At 35.1% G+C, this 20,966-nt stretch overlaps 1 protein-coding gene across 6 annotated transcripts in view; it reads right to left on the bottom strand.

Annotated features, from left to right (window-relative positions):
- LOC129498960 (sodium channel protein type 1 subunit alpha) overlaps positions 1-20,966 on the bottom strand; it is a 78,105-nt gene that overhangs the window by 47,593 nt on the left and 9,546 nt on the right. Inside the window, exons 2-14 of one of the 6 annotated variants that reach the window (XM_055308593.1) lie at positions 19,113-19,231; positions 17,073-17,162; positions 15,328-15,456; positions 13,070-13,161; positions 11,906-12,175; positions 10,033-10,096; positions 9,384-9,525; positions 8,512-8,718; positions 6,523-6,807; positions 5,180-5,560; positions 3,797-3,929; positions 2,326-2,564; positions 647-820 (exon numbers count right to left, since the gene is read on the bottom strand). In XM_055308593.1, coding sequence (XP_055164568.1) covers positions 647-820; positions 2,326-2,564; positions 3,797-3,929; positions 5,180-5,560; positions 6,523-6,807; positions 8,512-8,718; positions 9,384-9,525; positions 10,033-10,096; positions 11,906-12,175; positions 13,070-13,161; positions 15,328-15,456; positions 17,073-17,162; positions 19,113-19,231 — 2,325 coding nt within the window. The remainder of the gene's footprint in view (positions 1-646; positions 821-2,325; positions 2,565-3,796; positions 3,930-5,179; positions 5,561-6,522; positions 6,808-8,511; positions 8,719-9,383; positions 9,526-10,032; positions 10,097-11,905; positions 12,176-13,069; positions 13,162-15,327; positions 15,457-17,072; positions 17,163-19,112; positions 19,232-20,966) is intronic. The other 5 variants (XM_055308595.1, XM_055308597.1, XM_055308594.1 and 2 more) reach the window with 5 other exon arrangements.

Here is a 20,966-nt window from a genome sequence, read left to right as displayed (position 1 = left end):
ATATAAGCTAAAAGCAGAGAAAAGTGTTTATTATACATTAATGCTTCTTTGGAGCACTGACATAGCTAGATGCCTGTGTTTAAAAATTTGGAGATTTCCCATACCTGTAATTATTTCCCTGATTTGCAAGGACATATATGTAAATCAACAGGCATGGTAAATAATCCTACAGATTTTTCTCCTCTGATTTAGGAAACGAGCATATTTTCCAGAGGTCAAATTAGGAATAGTTTGCATGCCCAATTTAGTGTCTGACCACCATCCACCATACGAAGGGTTGTTTATATTTTTAATTACTATTAAAATGTAACATATTTTCATTAAAAATATTTTCTTAGATCCAGAAATCTCTAGAAGTGGTCCTCTCTAGTCAGTCACAATGGCAATTGAGGAATATATTAAACTGTACATGACCATGCTTTTTTAAATAAAGGTTTATCTAAATAAGTGGAGATAATTTTTTTCCATTTAGGGATAGTTTTGACAATGCAAATGTGACACAATTTTTTTTTGTGACACAAAAATTTAAAATGTTAATAGTTGTGTAGTAAAACCTATGACAATACTATGTAAGAGCCCTGATGGTTGGACAGATTTTTTTTTTTTTCAGATTTTGTTTTTGTTGTTGTTTTGTTTTGCTTTTTACCAGTCGGAATGAACGGAGAACTGATAATCCTTCCACATTGGCGAGGCCAAGTTCAACCAGGCTAAGTGTCACAATAAAACCATCAAAGATATTCCAGCCTTCTTGGAAATAATAGTAAGGATCCATGGCAATAATTTTCAGGAACATTTCTGCTGTAAAGATTCCAGTGAAAACCTAAGATCAAAACAAAGTGACGTTAATTCCATCAGATGATGATAAAGTAGAATGACATAGTATTTGACCTTAGAACAAAATGTTTACGCTAACTGCCTCATAATGATTCTAAGACTAGATACATTTGTGTAGTAATTTATAGTTTATAAAAAAGCTCGTGTATACTTTATTTCATTATATTGCCACAGAAGTTTATGAAGTGGCTACTGCAGGTAATACAAATATTACTTTGCCAATGAGGAAACAGGTCTTTACATGGGTGCAGTGACTTGCCTGGTATCATATATCTGGAAAATGGCAAAACTAGGATTTGAATGCAAGTCTATTTTTAGATTCCATCACATCAAACAGCCTGTCCCTCCAGACTTTATACAGCACAGGTACTGATCACATCTTGCCCATGAACACTTTTATTTATTATAAATAAGTATATACCCATTTTCCTAAAATCTTATCAATTTATTAAGCATGTGGAAAAAATAAATTTATTTCCATTGTATTAATACCAGAGCTTTAAAAATATGAATACTACAATACAGGATGTTTTATATGTTTTGCCTTTTCCATCAGAAATCTTTTTTTTTATTATTTATTTATTTATTTATTTATTTATTTATTTATTTATTTATTTATTTATTTATTTATGATAGGCACACAGTGAGAGAGAGAAAGGCAGAGACACAGGCAGAGGGAGAAGCAGGCTCCATGCACTGGGAGCCCGACATGGGATTCGATCCCGGGTCTCCAGGATCGTGCCCTGGGCCAAAGGCAGGCGCTAAACCGCTGCGCCACCCAGGGATCCCTCCATCAGAAATCTTAAACCTCAAAACAAATATTATGAAAAATACATAAAGTCCCTGTCAGCAAATAAAAGCTAATATTCCTAGATTAAGTCAACCGACAAACACTTTAATAATTCTTTTTTTTTAAGCATAGAAGAGAGGGATTTAAGTGACAACCTTTACCAAAAATGGCCTTACTAATCATATGACACACAAAATGTACTAGAAGTTTTCGATATTTGATGGTTTCGATATAAAATAGATAGATAAAACAATGCATGTCCTACCTAGATCCTGGAAGTGGAAAAGCTGAAGATATTTTTGAGTTGTTAAATTTTTTATTGTAATGATTATGACTAAGCAAAATAAAAAGATATACTTTTTTTTTTCTTTCTCCAGCTAGGGAAACTATGATAATATCATTTCAAAAAGTGTGTCCTTAAATTTCTTCTGCATCTTGAAAAAATTATAAATCCCAATATTGACTTTTCAAATAGTAGTAGAGGCCTATGCCTATTGCCCTCTTTCTCAGTTCTTGCTTTGACATTAAGGGCTATTATTGTTGGCAAAAAGTGCAGTGCAGCCAGCTAGAGATAGTTCTCATCTTTTGGGAGCCAGGAGGTAGGAAGGGTGGTAGAAAGACTGCTTTAAGCTATTAAATGGAAACAGTTTCTCAAACAGAAAATTCGAAGATTGAACACATTTACCTTCCAATATGCTTACCAAGTTTCCTACTGTAAGCACATTATTGAAATGTTCCGTCATTGGATAGTGCTCCATGGCCATGAAAAGGGTATTTAAGACAATACAGATGGTGATGGCCAGGTCAACAAATGGGTCCATTACAACCAGGTTGACAATATGTTTCACTTTTAACCAGTATGGTGAACAGTCCCAGATTAAGAATATGTTGGAAAATTTATACCAACAGGGTGGGCATTTCTGTCTGGATTCTTCAAGTTCTAGATTAAAAAAAAAAACCACCAGAAGATATATTTTGTACACACATATATTTATTTCAGATCCATTAGACTTATTTTTCAGTAATCAACACACTTTTATTTGCTACAGGATCAACCTCTTTTGTACTTAAAAAAAACTATAGAATTTATTCTTTTTTTTTTTTATGATAGTCACAGAGAGAGAGAGAGAGAGAAAGGCAGAAGGAGAAGCAGGCTCCATGCACCGGGAGCCCGATGTGGGACTTGATCCCGGGCCTCCAGGATCGCGCCCTGGGCCAAAGGCAGGCGCCAAACCGCTGCGCCACCCAGGGATCCCTATAGAATTTATTCTTTAGACACCTGAAGACATTTCTTCAGACACACACATAGAGCAGAATTAGCAAAGAATAGTATTTTCCTCATATGCATTGACAATACGGCTCAGCACTTGGCCTGAAGTGAAAGGTCTTTTAAATGAAGTTTCAATAGGAACACGAGATGCAAATATGTAGATACTATGTGTAATCCTGTATTGATTTCTGGCTAAACTGTCAACCTAAAGTTGTAAGAGACAGGGTAGGGATCAATATGAGCCAAAAATCATCTTTGAAATGACCCACTCCTCCCCTCCAATCTTGAGAGTATTTAGGATGATGTTGAAGTCCTAAGCTAAATAGGACAGAACAGAGGGTCACTATGACTAATGAGATTAGAAACTCCTAATGGAAATGCTTTATTCTGCATTTTCAAGGAATTGCCACACACAGGAAAATATTCTTTATATTTCCAATATTATTGTGCTTAAGTAACTTTTTTTTAAATAAATTGCTTTATTTTATTGTATGTAGGAAACTAAGTAGTGGAATTGAAACATTTACAGTTTTATTTATTTTATTTTTTTAAAGATTTTATTTATTTATTCATGAGAGACACATGAAAGAGACAGAGAGAGGCAGAGACACAGGCAGAGGGAGAAGCAGCTCCATGCAGGGAGCCTGACGTGGGACTCGATCCTGGAGACCTGGGCCAAAGGCGGCACTAAACCTCTGAGCCACTGGGGCTGCCCTTAAGTAACTTTTTTTAAAGCTCCTAGAATATATAAGTAGGTATAACAAATAATAACTCTCAAATGAGATCTATTATAGTCCTTTTAAAATGTACTGTTTCCAATTTACAAACAGGGATATTTGTTTCAAGTGAGACAACAGAAGTTTAGTGAAAATAACTGAATGAAAATAGGATGTGTAACAAACCTTCTACTGTATTTGTTAAAATGCTGGCTATGCTCATTGCTCTTTGCCTTTGGGAAGGATCTTCTAGAAAGTCCATGGAAACATGGAAAGAACTTGACCTTCTCTTCCTCATCTCAGTTTCGGTGGTTGTTCCCTATAAAGAAAATGCTAATGTATTAAATGATTACTTGAGCAATGCGATAAGCAAAGAACCAAATGTGACACAGTGAATTTCATGAAACACATGCATCATGCACTTTCGTATTTAGTTGGTGATGGCAGATATTGCTGACTTATTGTATCATTAACCTGGAATATCCAAACTGTCAACCATTTAGTCATACAGCAAAAACTGAGGTTTTTAACTCTCTAATTTCATAATTTTACGAGACATGATATAATTTTGATATAGTTAATAAATCTCTTGAGAGACATATTTAACAGTTCACCTTATTTCTGAGCTAATAGTGCAAACAAACAACCTGAGAAGTCATGTAAATGATCAGGCATTTTCTTTTGAGAAGGTTGCCATTTATTTTTCAAGAAGTACAAGTGATTACAACACATGTAGCCGCCATCTCATTTCCTATACACAAGACACAGATGGTCATTGACAACACAAACTGTATGTTAAAAAACACACACATGCTGCATGGACAACAGTTTCATCCAGGGTACCAAAGCAATAAGTCATCTAATTCTGACTTAGTCATGCCTCATCATGCTGATATATTCCCAAGTGAGTTATCAGTCTAATAAGAGGCAGCATGTGTTCAGAAATTCCTCATCCTCGTATTCGTTCACAAACACGTAACATTCGTTTGTACAGACAATTCCTTTATCTGTCTGTATTAACGATTTATTTCTGTCTTGTCATTTAGATTAATTTTGAGAAGACTTATATCAGCATTCTTTTTTACAAAGACAGATGTGAATACTAGAAATTTTAAGATAACAATGAAGCTATCTATTTAGGCACAGTGTTCTTGAAAATCTTCTAAAATAAGGCACAGATAGTGAAGGAGATGTTGGAAAGATTTATTATACACCCTTTATACTTAAACAGAGGAATCATTCATTTACTTTTATACCAAAGCTTTAGAGGATATCTTGCTAACTAAGCTCAGCATGGGTATATAGCAAATCCTCCAACTGGAGGCAGTGATTCATTATTGTGTCTACTTTATCCTTAGCATGTTTAATAAGTAAATGCTTTCGGTGTTATGCAAAAGTGTTGAGGCCTTCGGTTTTAGTTGGTTAGTCTATTAAAGGTATTACAAGATGCAGGTGCATTCACAGCTTGACCAACCAGGAATCATTCTCAAAGGGTTCCATTCTGTAGAAACACTGGCTGGTGCAGCAATAATGGGCCAGCCATGCCTGAACTATTTAAAACTTCCTTACATTGTCATCAGTAGCTGGCTTATCTATTATCACCTCTGGCAGAAGCTGTCCAACAGGCGATGTAGGAACTGAAGGTCCACCAACCAAGGAAACCACACCATTGCAATCCACAGTGCTGTGCATCTTCCCATTCGCTGGAAACACTGCCAGCATCCGGGAAGACCTACTGGTCTGACTCAGGTTACTGTTGCGTCGCTCTCCGTGTCGTCGTGGCACAAACAAGGAGTCTCTCCGGCTCTCGTTATCCTCAAACGTACTGTGCTCATCATCCGCAAAGTCATTCTCTGATCCCACATCCTTTGCTCGCCCTCTAAAGCTGAAAAGGCTTGTTCTGCTATTTCGCCTTGGAGAAAATAGGGAGCCACGGATGCTCAACAAAGACTAAAGTCGGAAACCAAAAAGAAGTACAATTATATTAGTATAGCCTTTTGAAACGTGCTTTTAATTTTACAAGATTAAGTTGAAGGAGATTTCAGTATTCATAACAGAACGTGATTCATTCCTTTTGATTAACATTCTTATTTTATGTGCTCAAATTGAATTGGCTTTCTCAGAGATTTCTAGTCCTTGAGATTATGAATGGGGAGATATAGATCACAACTTAAAGATACTGAAAAAAAAAACAACACCTCCAACCACCGTCTTTCAAATTCAAAAGGAAACATCCTTTGTACATACTGTGGACACCATGAACATTCAATAAACATTGGCAGCATGACTTCACAAGGACACGTTTGTTCTCACTGTTCTTTCCTTTCAAGGAAGTCCAACACTTCATAAATCGTTTTAGGTCATCTTTCTAAAGTCACTTTATATTAATTATCATCCCTGTATCATTTAAGAGGCACAGACTTCTGAAATTCAGAGTAATGCGCTTTTTGATCATATACATCACACCTGATTATTTTCAGAAGCACAAACGCTGGTTTATAAAGAAGTTGGCGGGGGTGGGGGGAAGGGAACAGCATAAAATAAACCAAAAAAATTACTGATCAGCCAGTCTTGTATCCACTTTTTTGGTTTGTTTTTGTTTTCATTAAAAAGGGTGGGGAGCAAAAAGAATAAATGTCATTAGTTTCAAAAGGTATCAGCAGATAGGATCAGGATGGGAATCCAGGTCTTCTGACTTTCACCCCAGCGTTACCCCAATTACACAAAGCCGCAGACTTACATACACATGGAGTAAAATTTTCTCCTAGCTATGTGAAGAAAAGATAGGTTTAAATATAATAAACATAGCAGTCAGTTCATTTGATGACAATTCGTAAATCTGATTTCATTCTTCCCCTCTCTAGAGTGTTCTGATTTTCACCCATGCGCCATCTAACCCAGTCGTGCCGTACCTGGTGCGGGGAGGAGTACCTCTTTTCATAGGTCAATCTGTTCCCTTCTATGGAGAAGCGAAACCCTTTCCTCCTGATGCTGTCTTCAGATTCAGATTTATGGAATTCATCCTCATCTTTCTCTTCCCCACCTGACTGCTCTTTCTGTTTTCTTTTCTTTCTCCGGTTTCTTCTTTCCTTAGCACTCTTGGAACTCAACTTGGATGCTTCAGATGAGCTGTCGGAGAGCCCCCCGGCGGCACTAGGTTCTCTGGAATGCTCTGAGGCAGTTACAGCTGCTGCCTGCTACATTAAGGAGAAATGGTTTTAGTATGGCATGAGAGGAGACTTTAAAGCTCAAGTATTTGCACGACATTTAAAAAATATAGTTAGCTGACTCAAGCTGTTTGTCCAAGAAGAAGCTCTGCAAGTGTAAGTGGGATTTTCCCCCCTTTCTAGCTAATGAAGACTTTTGGGGTTAATGTGGTTTTATCTGTGCTAACATCTATTGTGTTTATATTACACTATAAAGGCCACATATTCAAAAGGACCAATCAGGCATCAACAAGAACATAAAGTTTTATTTCTTTTTGGGATTTGATTTACTCTAAAAATTGGTATTTAATTAGCACTGTTTTCTTTTCTCTGAAAAAGAAACTGAAGCATGGAAGAAAAGCTAATGACTTAATTGAGGTCATATTCCAAGGTAGGAGGAATGAAATAAAAAGCTGAGGTCCTCTTCCCAGTTATTAAAATTGGGCTGTCAAAATATTATCAATCGAATTTACAGAAAGGTGATAAAATCCCTTTCTTGCCCCTCCATAATCCAAAAGACTGGAGAATGGGCAGTCACAGTTTCTACTAAGCAAGACAAGACATTCCATTCTCCAAACACCATCCCCAGCTTCTTTGGCTCACCACTAGTTCTTGCTGGATGTATGGGCGTGGAATGAAAACGACGCTTTTGATCATAGCTTGTACTGGTACTCAGTTGGCACTTTTTGATTATTACCACTGTTCTCAGAGTATCCTCAATACAGGGACTCTTGCAAATAAATCAGTATTTCCCAAACATCTTTATTCTAAAGTAAATGCACTGAGTTGTATGATAAACAGAAAGCATGAATGAAGATGGAAGTGATAGAACAGGCATTTTATCACACTGAGAGTATCAATACCTCACTATAAGAACAAGCAATCCATAGGCCACCTGGTCTTCATAAAATTGGTGACTTTCATATGCCTATTGAATACTGCTTTGTCATAGAACACTGTATTATTTCATCCCTTATTTACTATATAAGAAAGACAAGTAAGCAACCATATTAAAAGCCAGTATAGGAGATCCCTGGGTGGCTCATTGGTTTAGCACCTGCCTTTGGTCCAGGGCGTGATCCTGGAGTCCCGGGATTAAGTCCCACATCAGGATCCCTGCATGGAGCCTGCTTCTCCCTCTGCCTCTCTCTCTCTCTCTCTCTCTCTCTCTCTCTCTCTCTCTGTGTGTGTGTGTGTGTGTGTCTCTGTCTCTCATGAATAAATAAATAGAATCTTTTTTTTAAAAAAAAAGCCAGTATATCTTTGGTTAAAGAAAATAATAGACTATCTTTAAAGAGTCAGATGAACATCTTTTTATATAATAACCAATACTTTTTTTCTAAGAAAAGATGACTTCTTAGGGATTTCTCCCAGTGCCAGTGTACTCATTCAGTATGTTTTTCACTTGAGAAGATTCAAAATCACATTTTTCCTTTAGTCATAAAAAAACTTAAAACATTAAAAAGGTATGAGAGATTTCCATTGTGACCAATACTACAGACATCTTAGAAAAATTAAACTAAATGATCTCCAGATAACCAATATGTAGAAACCATTACTAATCTGCCAACTACCAGCCTAAGTGGAGTCAAACAATTATCCATCTCTCACTTTTTCTCCAGTATTTTTGTAACAATCAAAACAATAAAAAAGAATTGTATCATGAGACAGACATATTTGATTTGGAAAATTTACCTGAGCTGCCTCCTGTTGCTTTTTAAGCTGTTCGAGCATCTGCTGAAATTCAGCCTCTTTCTGTTCTGCTTCTTCCAAGGTGGCCTGATTCTGTTCCTCGTAGGCCATGGCCACCACAGCCAGGATCAAATTTATCAGATAGAATGAGCCCAAGAAAATGACCAGCACAAAAAATATCATGTATGTTTTTCCTGCAGCACGTAATGTCTGAAAAGAACATTAAAATTATTTTTTCAATATCATTTCACTCACTAGGAGCTTCAACTTTCAACTTACTTATATGTCATGTAGGACTCTGACATAAATAATAATTATGATGGTTACACCCCCTTCTACCTCCTTGATTGTAACCTCCTCTTCCTTTCCCCCTAACTCATGCAGTCACATTCTGATCTCTAGGAGGAAATTCTCGGATAAATAATAAGTAAATAAGTAAGTAAGTAAATAAATAAATCAGAATCAAATTAAGCACTGTTGAGATTTCATCAAAGAGCTGAGCCTGTGATAAACGTCAAGAAAGACATCAAAGTTATCTTTCTATCTGCTTATTGATTTTCACCACCTGCCACCTGAGGAATAATACTTGAGGGGGCAGATGGGGCTGAGGGGAAGATGTACCTCCTATTTAGAGGACCTGTGTCTGGAAAGAGTGGGAAATTGGTTTTGAGCCAAAGAGAAATGAGAGAAAATTGTTATTCCTGTCATCAATATGCTGAATATGTGCTATAATCAATATGATAAAGGAACTCCAATCTCCTAATTTCGAGTTCTGTTCCTTCTACTATATTATGCTGTGATTTGGATTTTATAACTAAGATGCTTTTCTTATATGCTTCTAGGTAAATGAGGTATGTATATCTTCAGGTTCTCACCAGCTGATAAAGATTTTCCCAGAAGTCCTGAGTCATCAGTCGAAACAGAGACAAAAAAGCCCAACTGAAGGTATCAAAGCTTGTGTAGCCATAATTAGGATTTCTACCAGCTTTCACACACATATATCCTTCTGGACATTGACTATAAGTGGGGCAAAAGAAAGTATTACAAGAAGTTCTGCTATCCTTTTATTCTGATAGCGTGATATACTTAAAGCATTGTCTACCCAGGAAAACTGGCAATTTCAAGACATAGAAGTTATTTCAAGGGACAGAAGCATGATAAGTGAGTAACATACATTTCCCAACTTTAGACTTAACATAAGTTTACTAGCCTCTTGATGTCATCATTAAAATATTGCCTAGCATTTTACTAATATCTAACAAAATTATTTTCTGTTGATAAATAGCATTTTAGCATACTCTAGTTTATTTTCCCCACTATGAAGCTTCTAGACCTGTCTTCCAGCTCACATATACTATTCTAAGAGACAAACCATTAAAGCCAAAGTATTATTCCTTGTTTTATGAAACATAAAAGCTTGCCTAATGTTAAAATAATCCCTCACCTTAGGAGTAACCTTAATTATAGCAAATAAGTATTAATAAAGTATACGCATTCACAAGCACACACAAATTATTGGCTTACCCTGCATCAGAGCTATTTCCACATAGGAGTGCATCCAAAATACCCTCCAGAAAATAATGATATCCTGGTTAAAAAAAAAGAAAGTCATATGATGGGCATTTGCATTATGTTGCAAAATGAAAGCAAGATCAGGCCCAACTTTTAGGATTCATAGAGTAATTGAAAATATATTATAATTCACTCAAAGACAGACGTATTTGCCACCTGCCCCTCTAAATACTAGATATTATATTAAAGGGACTGGATACTTAATAGGAGAAAGCATTTGCTTTTTATGAATGTAAAATTAACAAAAATCCAGGTGCTAGCAGAAAAATTTAAAAGGTATCAGTGTTTTTTCCATCACCCTTGTGAAAAATAAAAATTTCATTCTGTAAAAATAGATAAGCATGATAGAGATTCCTTTTTTTTCAAAACAGCCAAGTATTTGAAAATAAAAGGATTGTATTTTTTCTTTCTTCTGTATGCTAAACTACTTATAAATGTTTAATAGTTAATTATAATTTCCATTCTACCAACTTCCAGAATATTTCATTAAAGTCAATGATCTAGAAACTTAATCTGAAGAAATTATAACTTTCAGTCATAATGTTTAACCTTTAATTTTAATAAATTTAATTTTCTATTACTTTCAAAGATAAACCATTTTACTTATATTTGCATTTGATTTAAATTAATCTTTTTGGGTACTTGGATGGCTCAGTTAGTTAAGTGTCTGCCTTCTGCTCAGGTTATGATACCAGGATCCTGGGATCAAGCCCCATATCGGGCTCCCTGCTCAGCAGGGATGGATTCTCCCTCTCCTTTCTACTTGTGCTATCCCAGTCGCTATTTCTGTCTGCCTCTCTTTCTCAAATAAAACCTTTTTAAAATATAAATTAAAAAAATTTTTAAATAATCTTTTCAACAATCGGAGTATTATTGAATACTCCATTCAACAAATAAAGTACTATTAGGCAAAATAAGTACAAATTGATAGAGATGAACAATGCCTCAGATATTTATTATTTCTTTTACTTTGACAATAAGAGAAATGGAGTCCAGCACATTTTCACATGAGAGAATAAAACCAAACAGACATCCTCATAGACCTTTAATTTTAGATGAAGAGAAAAAATATAACAGATTTCAGGGAGTTGGTGACAGCAATAGCCTTAGTGGCATCATACGAAGTGAATAAGGGACATTTTATGTATTGCTTTAACACATAATTTTCTTAATCTAGAGATTTCCAACCATTTGCAAAATATTTGTTGGCATATCACTAATGTCATGAAAGAGTTCATCTGTGTCATCCAAGGCATTTTCTAGATCTCCAACTATAAAAAGAGACACTGATTAGGTTTTTTATTATGCTTATCATGCCTTTAAGAATTATCCAACTACCAGTAATTTTTTATGACTAATCCTACTTGTTCCATACAACAGTCACTAAGGTTTTTTCTTTGATTTTTTTTCCTCAGTGTTACTCATCACCTTAAAATAATAACGATAGAAGCTCATCTAAAGACTAAGTTTTATATATTTAATATTTTTCTTTAAAAAAGACATTCCATTTCTCCATGAATTATGTTCTGTCTCTGCTTCTGAAACATTGCTACTGGCAAATACTAAAACTAAATAAAAGAGAAAATTTTACTTACTTTCTTTGCAGCCGAATTCTTCAGCCTCCCATATAATGATACAACAGAAAATGGCATTTAGAAGTCAAAATTAAAACAGTTATCAATAAAATAATTAAGTGTATATGCAAACCATTGATTAGATGATTAAAAGATCAGAACCTATTACACAATCATTTTAAGAGAATTTTTCATGTGTTGGTGGAAGACAGATCAATGAAAAAATAAATTTATGTAACAAAAATTCTTACTTGAATCTTGAATATATGATTTCCAGTCAAACTCAATGAGAGTTTCGTTGACAAGCGTGCCATTATAATTCACAGTTATATTCCTCTCTATACTATGTTCCTCTAGAGAAGCATTGGTGGGAGGCCATTGTACACATTTATTCCGCAGGTTGCCCATGAATAGCTGCAGCCCGATCAGTGCAAACACACTCAGACAGAACACAGTCAGAATCATGACATCAGAGAGCTTCTTCACTGACTGGATCAGGGCCCCCACAATGGTCTTCAGGCCTTAAAGAAAGAAGGTGATGTCTATGAAGTCTTAGAAGGTCAAAAATAACAAAGTCTCCACAATTTTCTTGAAAACAAAGATTCCATGCATAAGTCTGAAAATAACTGTAATGCTAGTGGATAAGCAACACTTTATGTAGGCTAAAGTGCTGAGGAGATAAGCTTTGGAAACATAATGATCCAAGCAATGAAATGAAGTTCATATCCCATTATGTTGAGAGAAAATAATGGAAAGTTCATGGTCTTCATGAAATCTGTGTTACGAAAAGGCTCTTGTATCTCTACTTTTAGCTAATGAAACTCATCCTATACTTTCACTGGGGTCAGTTGTCAGTTTTATAGCAAATTACCTGATACATATTTTTAAATGCCTATTTATAAGTAGGAAATGTTTTGCTATAACTCTGGAGGTGGTTTGGCATATAACTACACTTTAAGACAATAAATCCTCCATTCAGACTCATGCTTTTCTCCATTATCTTATTTCCTTTTCTTTAAAGCAATATTAGAATTTACATTGTATATTCATCATCATCAATACCTACAATGAGCAAGAAATTATAAATTGGTACATTCAGTAGGGACCAAATCCTTGGTACAACTGACATGGAGAAAAAGAAAACAAAATATGCCATCTCTAAGTACAAAACACACACGCTGTACTTTTCAGTATCTCCTGCAAAACACTGTTAAACTCCTAGGCTGATGAAAAGTGGAAAAGCATAAAAGCTTATGTCCAAATAAGAATTTTTGTCTCTAAAGCACTCAATTTTGATTATGATTTTGATTATTTTCTTATGATTCCTGATTTTCAGCAATGCTGAGTATCAAGTAAAGAAGCCTGTCACTGAAGAAACATGATGGGTCAGCCCTGGTTTTTAACCTAGCTCTCACCTGGGATGACTGAAATTGTTTTCAGTGCTCGGAGAACTCTGAATGTTCTTAGCGCTGAGACATTGCCCAGGTCCACAAACTCTGTCACGTATCTGTAATAGGGAGTTCACACACAACACAATAACAGGATACAAAGAAAGAGCTGTAGGTATAAGGACCATTATGCTTCACACCAATCACTCCTTACCTGGAATTACAGAAATAGTTTTCAAAGCTCTCAAGACTCTGAAAGTTCGAAGAGCTGAAAAATTGCCTAGGCTTACAAATTCTGTTACATACCTGTAGAATTAAATCAGAGTTATTCAAGATTTAAGCAGGATTTATATTATTTGCTTGGACCTTTTATAAAGACCTTCCTGGTGATTCTAAATGATAATATTCTAAGTAGCAATTTAGAAATTAGAGTTTATCACTATGGTTCACTTAGCCTACATAATTAAGGCTGTTCATAGATGTAAACTTCATAAAGTATATAATCCTGTTGCTATTTAGGCAAGAAATACAATCAACATCATGTGTAACTAAGGAGAATTAAATACATAGAAAATAAATCTTGGCTATAGTTTCAGGGTTTCAGTTAGAAAAAAGGGGGGGGGTATGTAATCATCCAAGAGAAATTTAGGTAGGAAAGGGCAGATTGCCTTACTGACTATCTGTACATGAAAGTTTTTTCTGGTGCAACTCCTAAGTAAAAGTTAGGCAATGTAAGAACAAGATTTTTTTGAGTGCTCAATGGTGCCCTTGCTATTACCGCTACTTTATTAGCAAAAAACAATTGTCCCAATATGCTTTCTTTTGAATTGTGCTGAGAAGGACTGGTGAAGAATTGACTTATCTTGACTAGCTATGTAATTAAGACCAGACAGGCAGCATTTAGAGCCTTGAGTATGTATGTCAGCCCTATTTCTCCTCCTATCTTCCCCATGATGCCTACAAGAGGCCAAGAAAATCAGCTCCTGAAGGAACAATGAGGGCAAGTGGACACAGGTCACCTTCCTCTATACTAATTTCACCTACTCCCCAATGACCTTTGGTTACTTTTCTGAGTCTTCTTCCTCGGGGAAGTTTACCACTAGAAAAAAAGGAGATGGTTGGAGAAACTGTCCGTATTACTATTGAGTGTACCTGGATGGGAGATGAAGATAAGAAGGTTTATGTTGAGGGTAAAGAACGATATGAAGAAAATCATGAAAGGGAAAAAAAAAAAGAGGCAGAAATAAATAGGACCAGGTGAGGAATAGAAAAAGACAGGAGATTCCTGGGTGGCTCAGTGGTTCAGCGCGGCCTTCAGCCCAGGGTGTGATCCTGGAGACCCGGGATGGAGTCCCACGTCAGGCTTCCTGCATGGAGCCTGCTTCTCCCTCTGCCTGTGTCTCTGTCTCTCTCTATGTCTATCATAAATAAATAAATAAAAATCTTAAAAAAAAGAGAAAAATACAGAGAATGTGTCTGCTTGTAAGTCTTAAAAATCAATTTGCTGATAAAATAATAATTTACTATATTAAATACATAATATGTTAAGTACCTTATTTTTTACTATTAGTTTGATCTGTAAGAATGTTTTGATGTTTATAGACTATTATTGTACCAACCAATAAAAGAAGACAGAGGATTGCCTGGGTGGCTCAGTCAGTTAAGCATCTGAATCTCAATTTCAGTTCAGGTTGTGATTTCCAGAGTTGTGAGACCAACCCCTGCATTGGGCTCTGCACTGGGTGTGGAGTCTACTTGTCCCTCCCCCTTCCTCTGCTTGCTGTCTCTCACTCTCTCTCAAATGAATCAATGAATGAATCAATGAATAAATAAATAAAATCTTTTTAAAAAAGAAGACATAATACATAATACAGGTAAGGTCAATGAAAATTTGTGTAGTCAGCAGAGCTGTCTGTGACTATAATTTTTGTGTGTGTGGCTATAATTTTTAAAAGTGATTTTCACAGATGTATTATGAATATACCTGTGCTTTCATATTGTGTGAGTGTGGGAGGAGGTTGTGTGTGTGTTGAACAAGTGGCATGTATGAAATTTGCTTTCATGTTTGTTACACGCGGAGGTTGTAACTTCACTCCCCCTGCAGAAACTGTATGCCAAAGTAAAGCACTTTGACTTCTGTTGTCCTAAATAAAATCAGGAGCTTAAATATATAAATCACATCAAAATATCTTTTCAGTTAAAGCAAGCTTAGTCTTTAAAAACATAGGCACTCAGAGAAAGTCAAACCACATTCTATCTTGCAGTTTCAAGTATCTTGCACTTACGCGAATGTAATGACAGTGAAGTCGAGCCAGTTCCATGGGTCTCGAAGGAAAGTAAAGTCTTCTAAACAGAAGCCCCTTGCAATAATTTTTATAAGTGATTCAAAAGTATATATTCCTGTGAAGGTGTACCTGGAGGCAAGTATCCAAAAAGAATTGATAAAGATATAATTTCCTTTTATAGCATATCAATTTCTTATCATTCTGTCATTGCAGTAGATGAATATTAAAAAAGAAACCTAAGCAGGCTGATGTTATTTTCATGCAAATAAAACATACCCCTAAATTTAAATCCACTCCCTAACATATAAAGAGTTGGTTTTTAAAGTGTCCTAAGGGCAGAGTGAGAAATACATGCTGTATAAAGTCTATGGAGCTACTGTCTGAAATGCCTTGGGATTGACATAAATGAATAGAACCTCCTGAAAATTACCCAGTTCACTCACATGATAGAGTGGCCAACTAATAATATTGCAGAAGCATAAAATGATTTTCCCTTAGAAACTAAAAAATTAATTTCAATCATGTTTTATGAATGAAAGAACATTGACAAGTTAGCAAGTCTCGTGTTTTTCCCTTTCTATAAGATAAGACAGTTAACTAACTTGGATAAAGGATTTTATTAACATCAAAACAGGATAACTCCAGGGTCATAAGAGTTAATTGAAAATTTAATTTGGAATAAAATGTTAGTCTAATTCAGAAATTTAGATGATTCCAAAGTTTTGACCTTCTACTCACAAGTTAGAGAATAAAATCACAGAAACCAGGGGGACTGAAGACGTCTGGGCCTCACAGGTTAACTTCAGTACTTTAGGAATTCTTTGTATGCAAATCGTATTATTTCCTGTAGGATCTCTGTTTCTTACTGATTGGTTCCAACTTGGAAGTGTCCAGTGAGGGATAGGGCTCTTGGGAATACTCTGTGGTGGTTGTTTTCAGGGTCAGCAGCCACAGAGCAAGAGTGTTTACAACCTGGGCAGGTGAGCAGCCTCAGCAGCACTTAACACAACTCCAGCCTCTCTGCCCTCTGAGGTAGCCCGGAGCAGAGACACCAGTGCAGTTAGTGATGCTTCAGGTTTCCAAAAACACAAACGTAACTTTCACTCCAGTTAGTTTAGCCTGAAGTTTATTGAATTTTCAAGTTGTAAAATTCCAAATTTGGGGATTTTTTTTCAGTAAAGTTTTTGATGACAATGCTTGAAACTAATATAAGCCTGACATAAAATGGATGTGCCTGATGGAAATGAAAACTCTGAAGAGGATCAACATTGTCTTCTTATGGCACGTGTAACATTCCCTTATGAGTTCTTAATTCACTGAATTCATCTAGAATTTAATTCGAATCAAGGTCTATCATATTGGTTCTTTTCTGAAATTATTTTCATTACATTTGCTTTGGCCACTGTAGATCCTAAAGGAAAAATGGTGAATGTCCAAGGATGATGGGATTCTGATAACCATCAAATATAAGTGAGGGACCGATATTAAATCCAATACCAGCAGGCCTGAAGGCCAATGTCATTTGTCTTCCTGCTTGTACTTGTGCTCAGAAATGGTTTTACTAAAAATACTCTTCAGTGTTGTTTGGAAAGTACGTGGGGTATTGTTTCAAAATCCTAAATATATAGATATACATGTCTATATGTCTCTACATGTATATGCTTTCATCTACACACAAACATACACACACACACACACAAACACACGCTCACATAGTAGGTGGTTTAAATATAAGTTGAACTTACTCTACATTCTTTGTCCAGTCAGGAGGGTTACTCATTGTCATAAACACACAGTTTGTCAAAATAGTGCACATAATTAGCATGCTGAATAATGTAGGTACTTGTTAAGGAACACACAAAAGAAAATCTAAATCCATGTATTATATTATATAAAACCAGCATTGAAAGCTCAAACTATAGTTTATCCAGGACACTGTCTAATACATTGTGGGCAATTATGTTTTGTCATCTGTCAAATATGGGCAATAATATCGCCCTCACAGAGGAGTTGTGTAGATTGAGATAATGTATGAGGAAGCTTTATGTAAGTATAAAATGTTGCTTTGATACTATTATTGAATCGGTATACTTACTTCCCAGAGAACTTCAGTGAGAAAACTGTGCAATCAGGAGTAGTACAGCTTTTGAAGAGAGATAACCGATCTGAACCAATTTGAATTTGAACTAATTCAAGTGACTAAAAGAGCAAATCTTAAAGGAAGGCACATATATGCAATATTTTAATTTCTTAAATACATAGAAATTTGATGAATTAAATAATAATGTAAATATGATAAATTTTAAAAATTGGTAGTCATAGTATAGCATGGTGCTAAGTGTCTGATTGCTTTACTTTGAGTTTGTACAAGTGCAGCAGTACTAAATATGGGTAAAAATGAAAATTCCAGAAGGCCAGGATTTAATGTGATATGAATTATAATTAAAATTCAACATAAAAGTGATCTTGGGCAAGTCACTCAGCCACTCTGACCACAGAATCTTAGGTCTCCACTGACTTTCTTATAATGTAGCTGATCAAGTCTAGACCTGGTCAGTTCTAGGTGCAGATGACATGAGTTAAAAATGTGGAAGGTACTTGGCAGAGGCCTAAATGTTAGTAGACAGGATCCAAGTGTTAGCTCAAACAAATGACGAAGACAGAACTATTAGGGAGCTGAAAGGGACCTTGAAAAACACCTAGCCTAATCACTATCTTTCAGGAATTAGAGAAATAAGACCTAAGCTCTAGAGAAATTAGATAACTTGGCTGAGGAGTAGAACATAAGTTTCCTGCCCTCATAGCCAACATTCTTTCCACTACGATTTACTGCCAAAACAAAAATTTTCCATAAGTGCAAAAGGAAGTTTTCATCAAATGACCACATGATGGCACTTGGAGTACAAACTAGGATAAGGTAACCTCTGTAAATGTAAAAACCTTGAACATATAATTCTTATGTTTCAAATCTTTTAATATTAATAGCATCATATTTAGACCACTAAGGATTCTCTTGCTAGCAGGTTAAAAATAGAATGGCCTTTTCAGTTTTAGAATCTTTTAAAAAAAATCAGATAGTATGTGTTTATCACCAAAGCTATCAAATGAGACATAACCAGAAATAAAGTATTTCTGCCAATGAATATGAATAGATGAATTTAGAGTCCGTTTTTAACAGCAATGAAAATTGCAAAGTCAAATCCCTAAAGACTATTCAGAAATATAATCTCAGCTTCTTTCATTAATTTCCAGAGTCTTTACTAAGCAATCAGTTTTACATGACACAGTCATAATTCAATGACTTAAATTTGAAATTCAGCCAATATTCCAGTATTTCCTCAGGTGTTTCATTAGAAAAGTTCAAGAATTCACTAAGTATTGGCCAATGCCCCTTGACATTCTCCCACAGAAAATATACTTAAAGGTTTATACTAAGGTCCATTAAAATGCTTTATATAATAGATAAGTCTACACTTGGCTCTGGAAATAGATTTCTTTGTTATTATAACATTATTCACTGCAAGTTCCAGATAATCACAAACTTTGTACAAAGATGGTAAGGATAAATATGGCCACCTTTCACTAGTTTTCTAAGACTCAATACATACAAGTATTTTTAGGAAGATATATACCAAATGTTAAAGAGTGACATATAATATATGTTTGAAAGATATATTGATAAATGCCATAGAATATGGACATTTCCCAAGCAAACTTTATATTTAGCTACAAAACACTTATAGATCACACACAAATAGTTAGTATCGATCACTTGAAAAGGATATGAATGTACCAAAATCTTAATAGCTATTTTCCTAAGAGGATTGAAGGGAGTTAAAATGTACAGGGCAGAGGTGGCACTGAACCGGAAGATGGCCTTCCCTTTATTCAATACTATAAAAGTCTGTAAGATAGGAACACAACATAGAAGTATAAAAGTATAAACCATTTAACTTTTTTGCCTACTTCTGTTATGTGTCATAATGAATCATTCCAATGTTGCAATTCTTACTGTGCACCATGCAGCCAGACTGTCACTGGACATCCAATGGTGTCACTTACCTTTTACCTGGTACTTACCTGCAATTTTATCATACATAAGGTATTTGGCCAAGAGAATGTATTTATTTTCTTAATATTTTAAGCATCTGAGTTAAATGAAAGTCTTAAATTGGTGTGTATTTCATTTCATTCTAAAACTCTTAAGACACTACATTCCTTTGATAGTGATTCCAAGCTTTCCCAATTCAAACATCTTGAAAATTAGTCTGTAGAATGCAAAATCATTCAATAGAACTAATTCTTTTTTTTTTTGAAATTATTTTTTAACCACTTATTCTTTAAAATAAATATCACTCTACGGGTAATAGGAAATAAAAACAGCCACCATCAAAACCACTCTTGAGTTAGATGGACATAATCCAACAATTGATTTTTGGAAGCCAAGCTCCCTGGAGAGTATCTGTTGACCAGGAGTGCTAAATTCTGAATTCTGTATTGGGATTTCTGAGTTAGCTGACACATTGAATTCTAATCCCAATTGACTGCTCATCTCATGTAGTGATTTTTTAGCACAGAGGAAAACCCCAAAGCCCCCCAAAAACCTAGGTTCCATGAATGTAAATGGAATCACATTCTAAAAATTAGATATATTTCAGAGCAATTAGCAGTGTGCAGCCAAAAAAATAAAGTAGCAACATACAATGACATAAATTTCATATAACAAAAGATTCTGATTCTGTGTTTCTTAAAGCATTTACTAATAATCACATAACATAAAATTTACCATCTTAACCAATTCTAAATGTATTCTTTAACATTGCCTTTTTAAAAGAATGTGTTGGATGGTTTATTATATAATGAAGTACCTTAGCATCTTTTAAATCTAATTAGTTAAATAAAAATTTCATTACCACAACTCCTCAGGATAATGTTTACTGTACAAAGTTACTTCAATACCAATGAAGAAGTTCAAAATTGATGGTTGAGGAGAAAGGCTGATAAATAGCATTGAGCTTGAAATAGACTTCTCTTCACAGCCCAAGGGTGCAGAAAACTCATGGATTCATTTCAACATAATTAAATAATTACATGAATAATTATGTGCCTCAGAACAAATTTCAAAATAGCATTTTCACTGAATCAGAAATGAGATTCTATATATGAAACATCACTTTAAGGATACATTTGTATGAGTACAACTCTTCATACATTAGATGGTGGTCAGATTCGTCACCTCTTCATATGTAGTTATTAAACTCAAGTAACATTTATTGAGTCCCTATATGATAAGCTGCTAATATGTATGATCATGTCAAACACATGGAAAGTATCATGGAACTAGTTTAGGTTCAAATATTAATTGAATTAAATATCAATGCAAAAGATGTATATTAACTATGTAGCACAATATGTGCAAATCTCTGTGCTTTGGTTTATAGTGAAAACAAAGATAGACATGACCCCAAGAAGTCTGTATACTAGTAAATGTTCAACTATAACAGCTAATGGAAGAAAACTTAGAAGGATAAGGGAATGTTTACCTAGATCAGAGCTGTCCAATAGAAATATTAAGAGAATTACAAACCTGAGCCCATATGTGATTTTAAATATCCTGAGTCATAGTTTTTAAAAGTAAA

This window comes from Nyctereutes procyonoides, unplaced genomic scaffold (genome assembly GCF_905146905.1).
Source record: "Nyctereutes procyonoides isolate TBG_1078 unplaced genomic scaffold, NYPRO_anot_genome, whole genome shotgun sequence".
Lineage (NCBI taxonomy): Eukaryota > Metazoa > Chordata > Mammalia > Carnivora > Canidae > Nyctereutes > Nyctereutes procyonoides.
The sequence above is the reverse complement of the archived record's forward strand: the minus strand, read 5'-3'. Positions and strand labels throughout refer to the sequence as shown.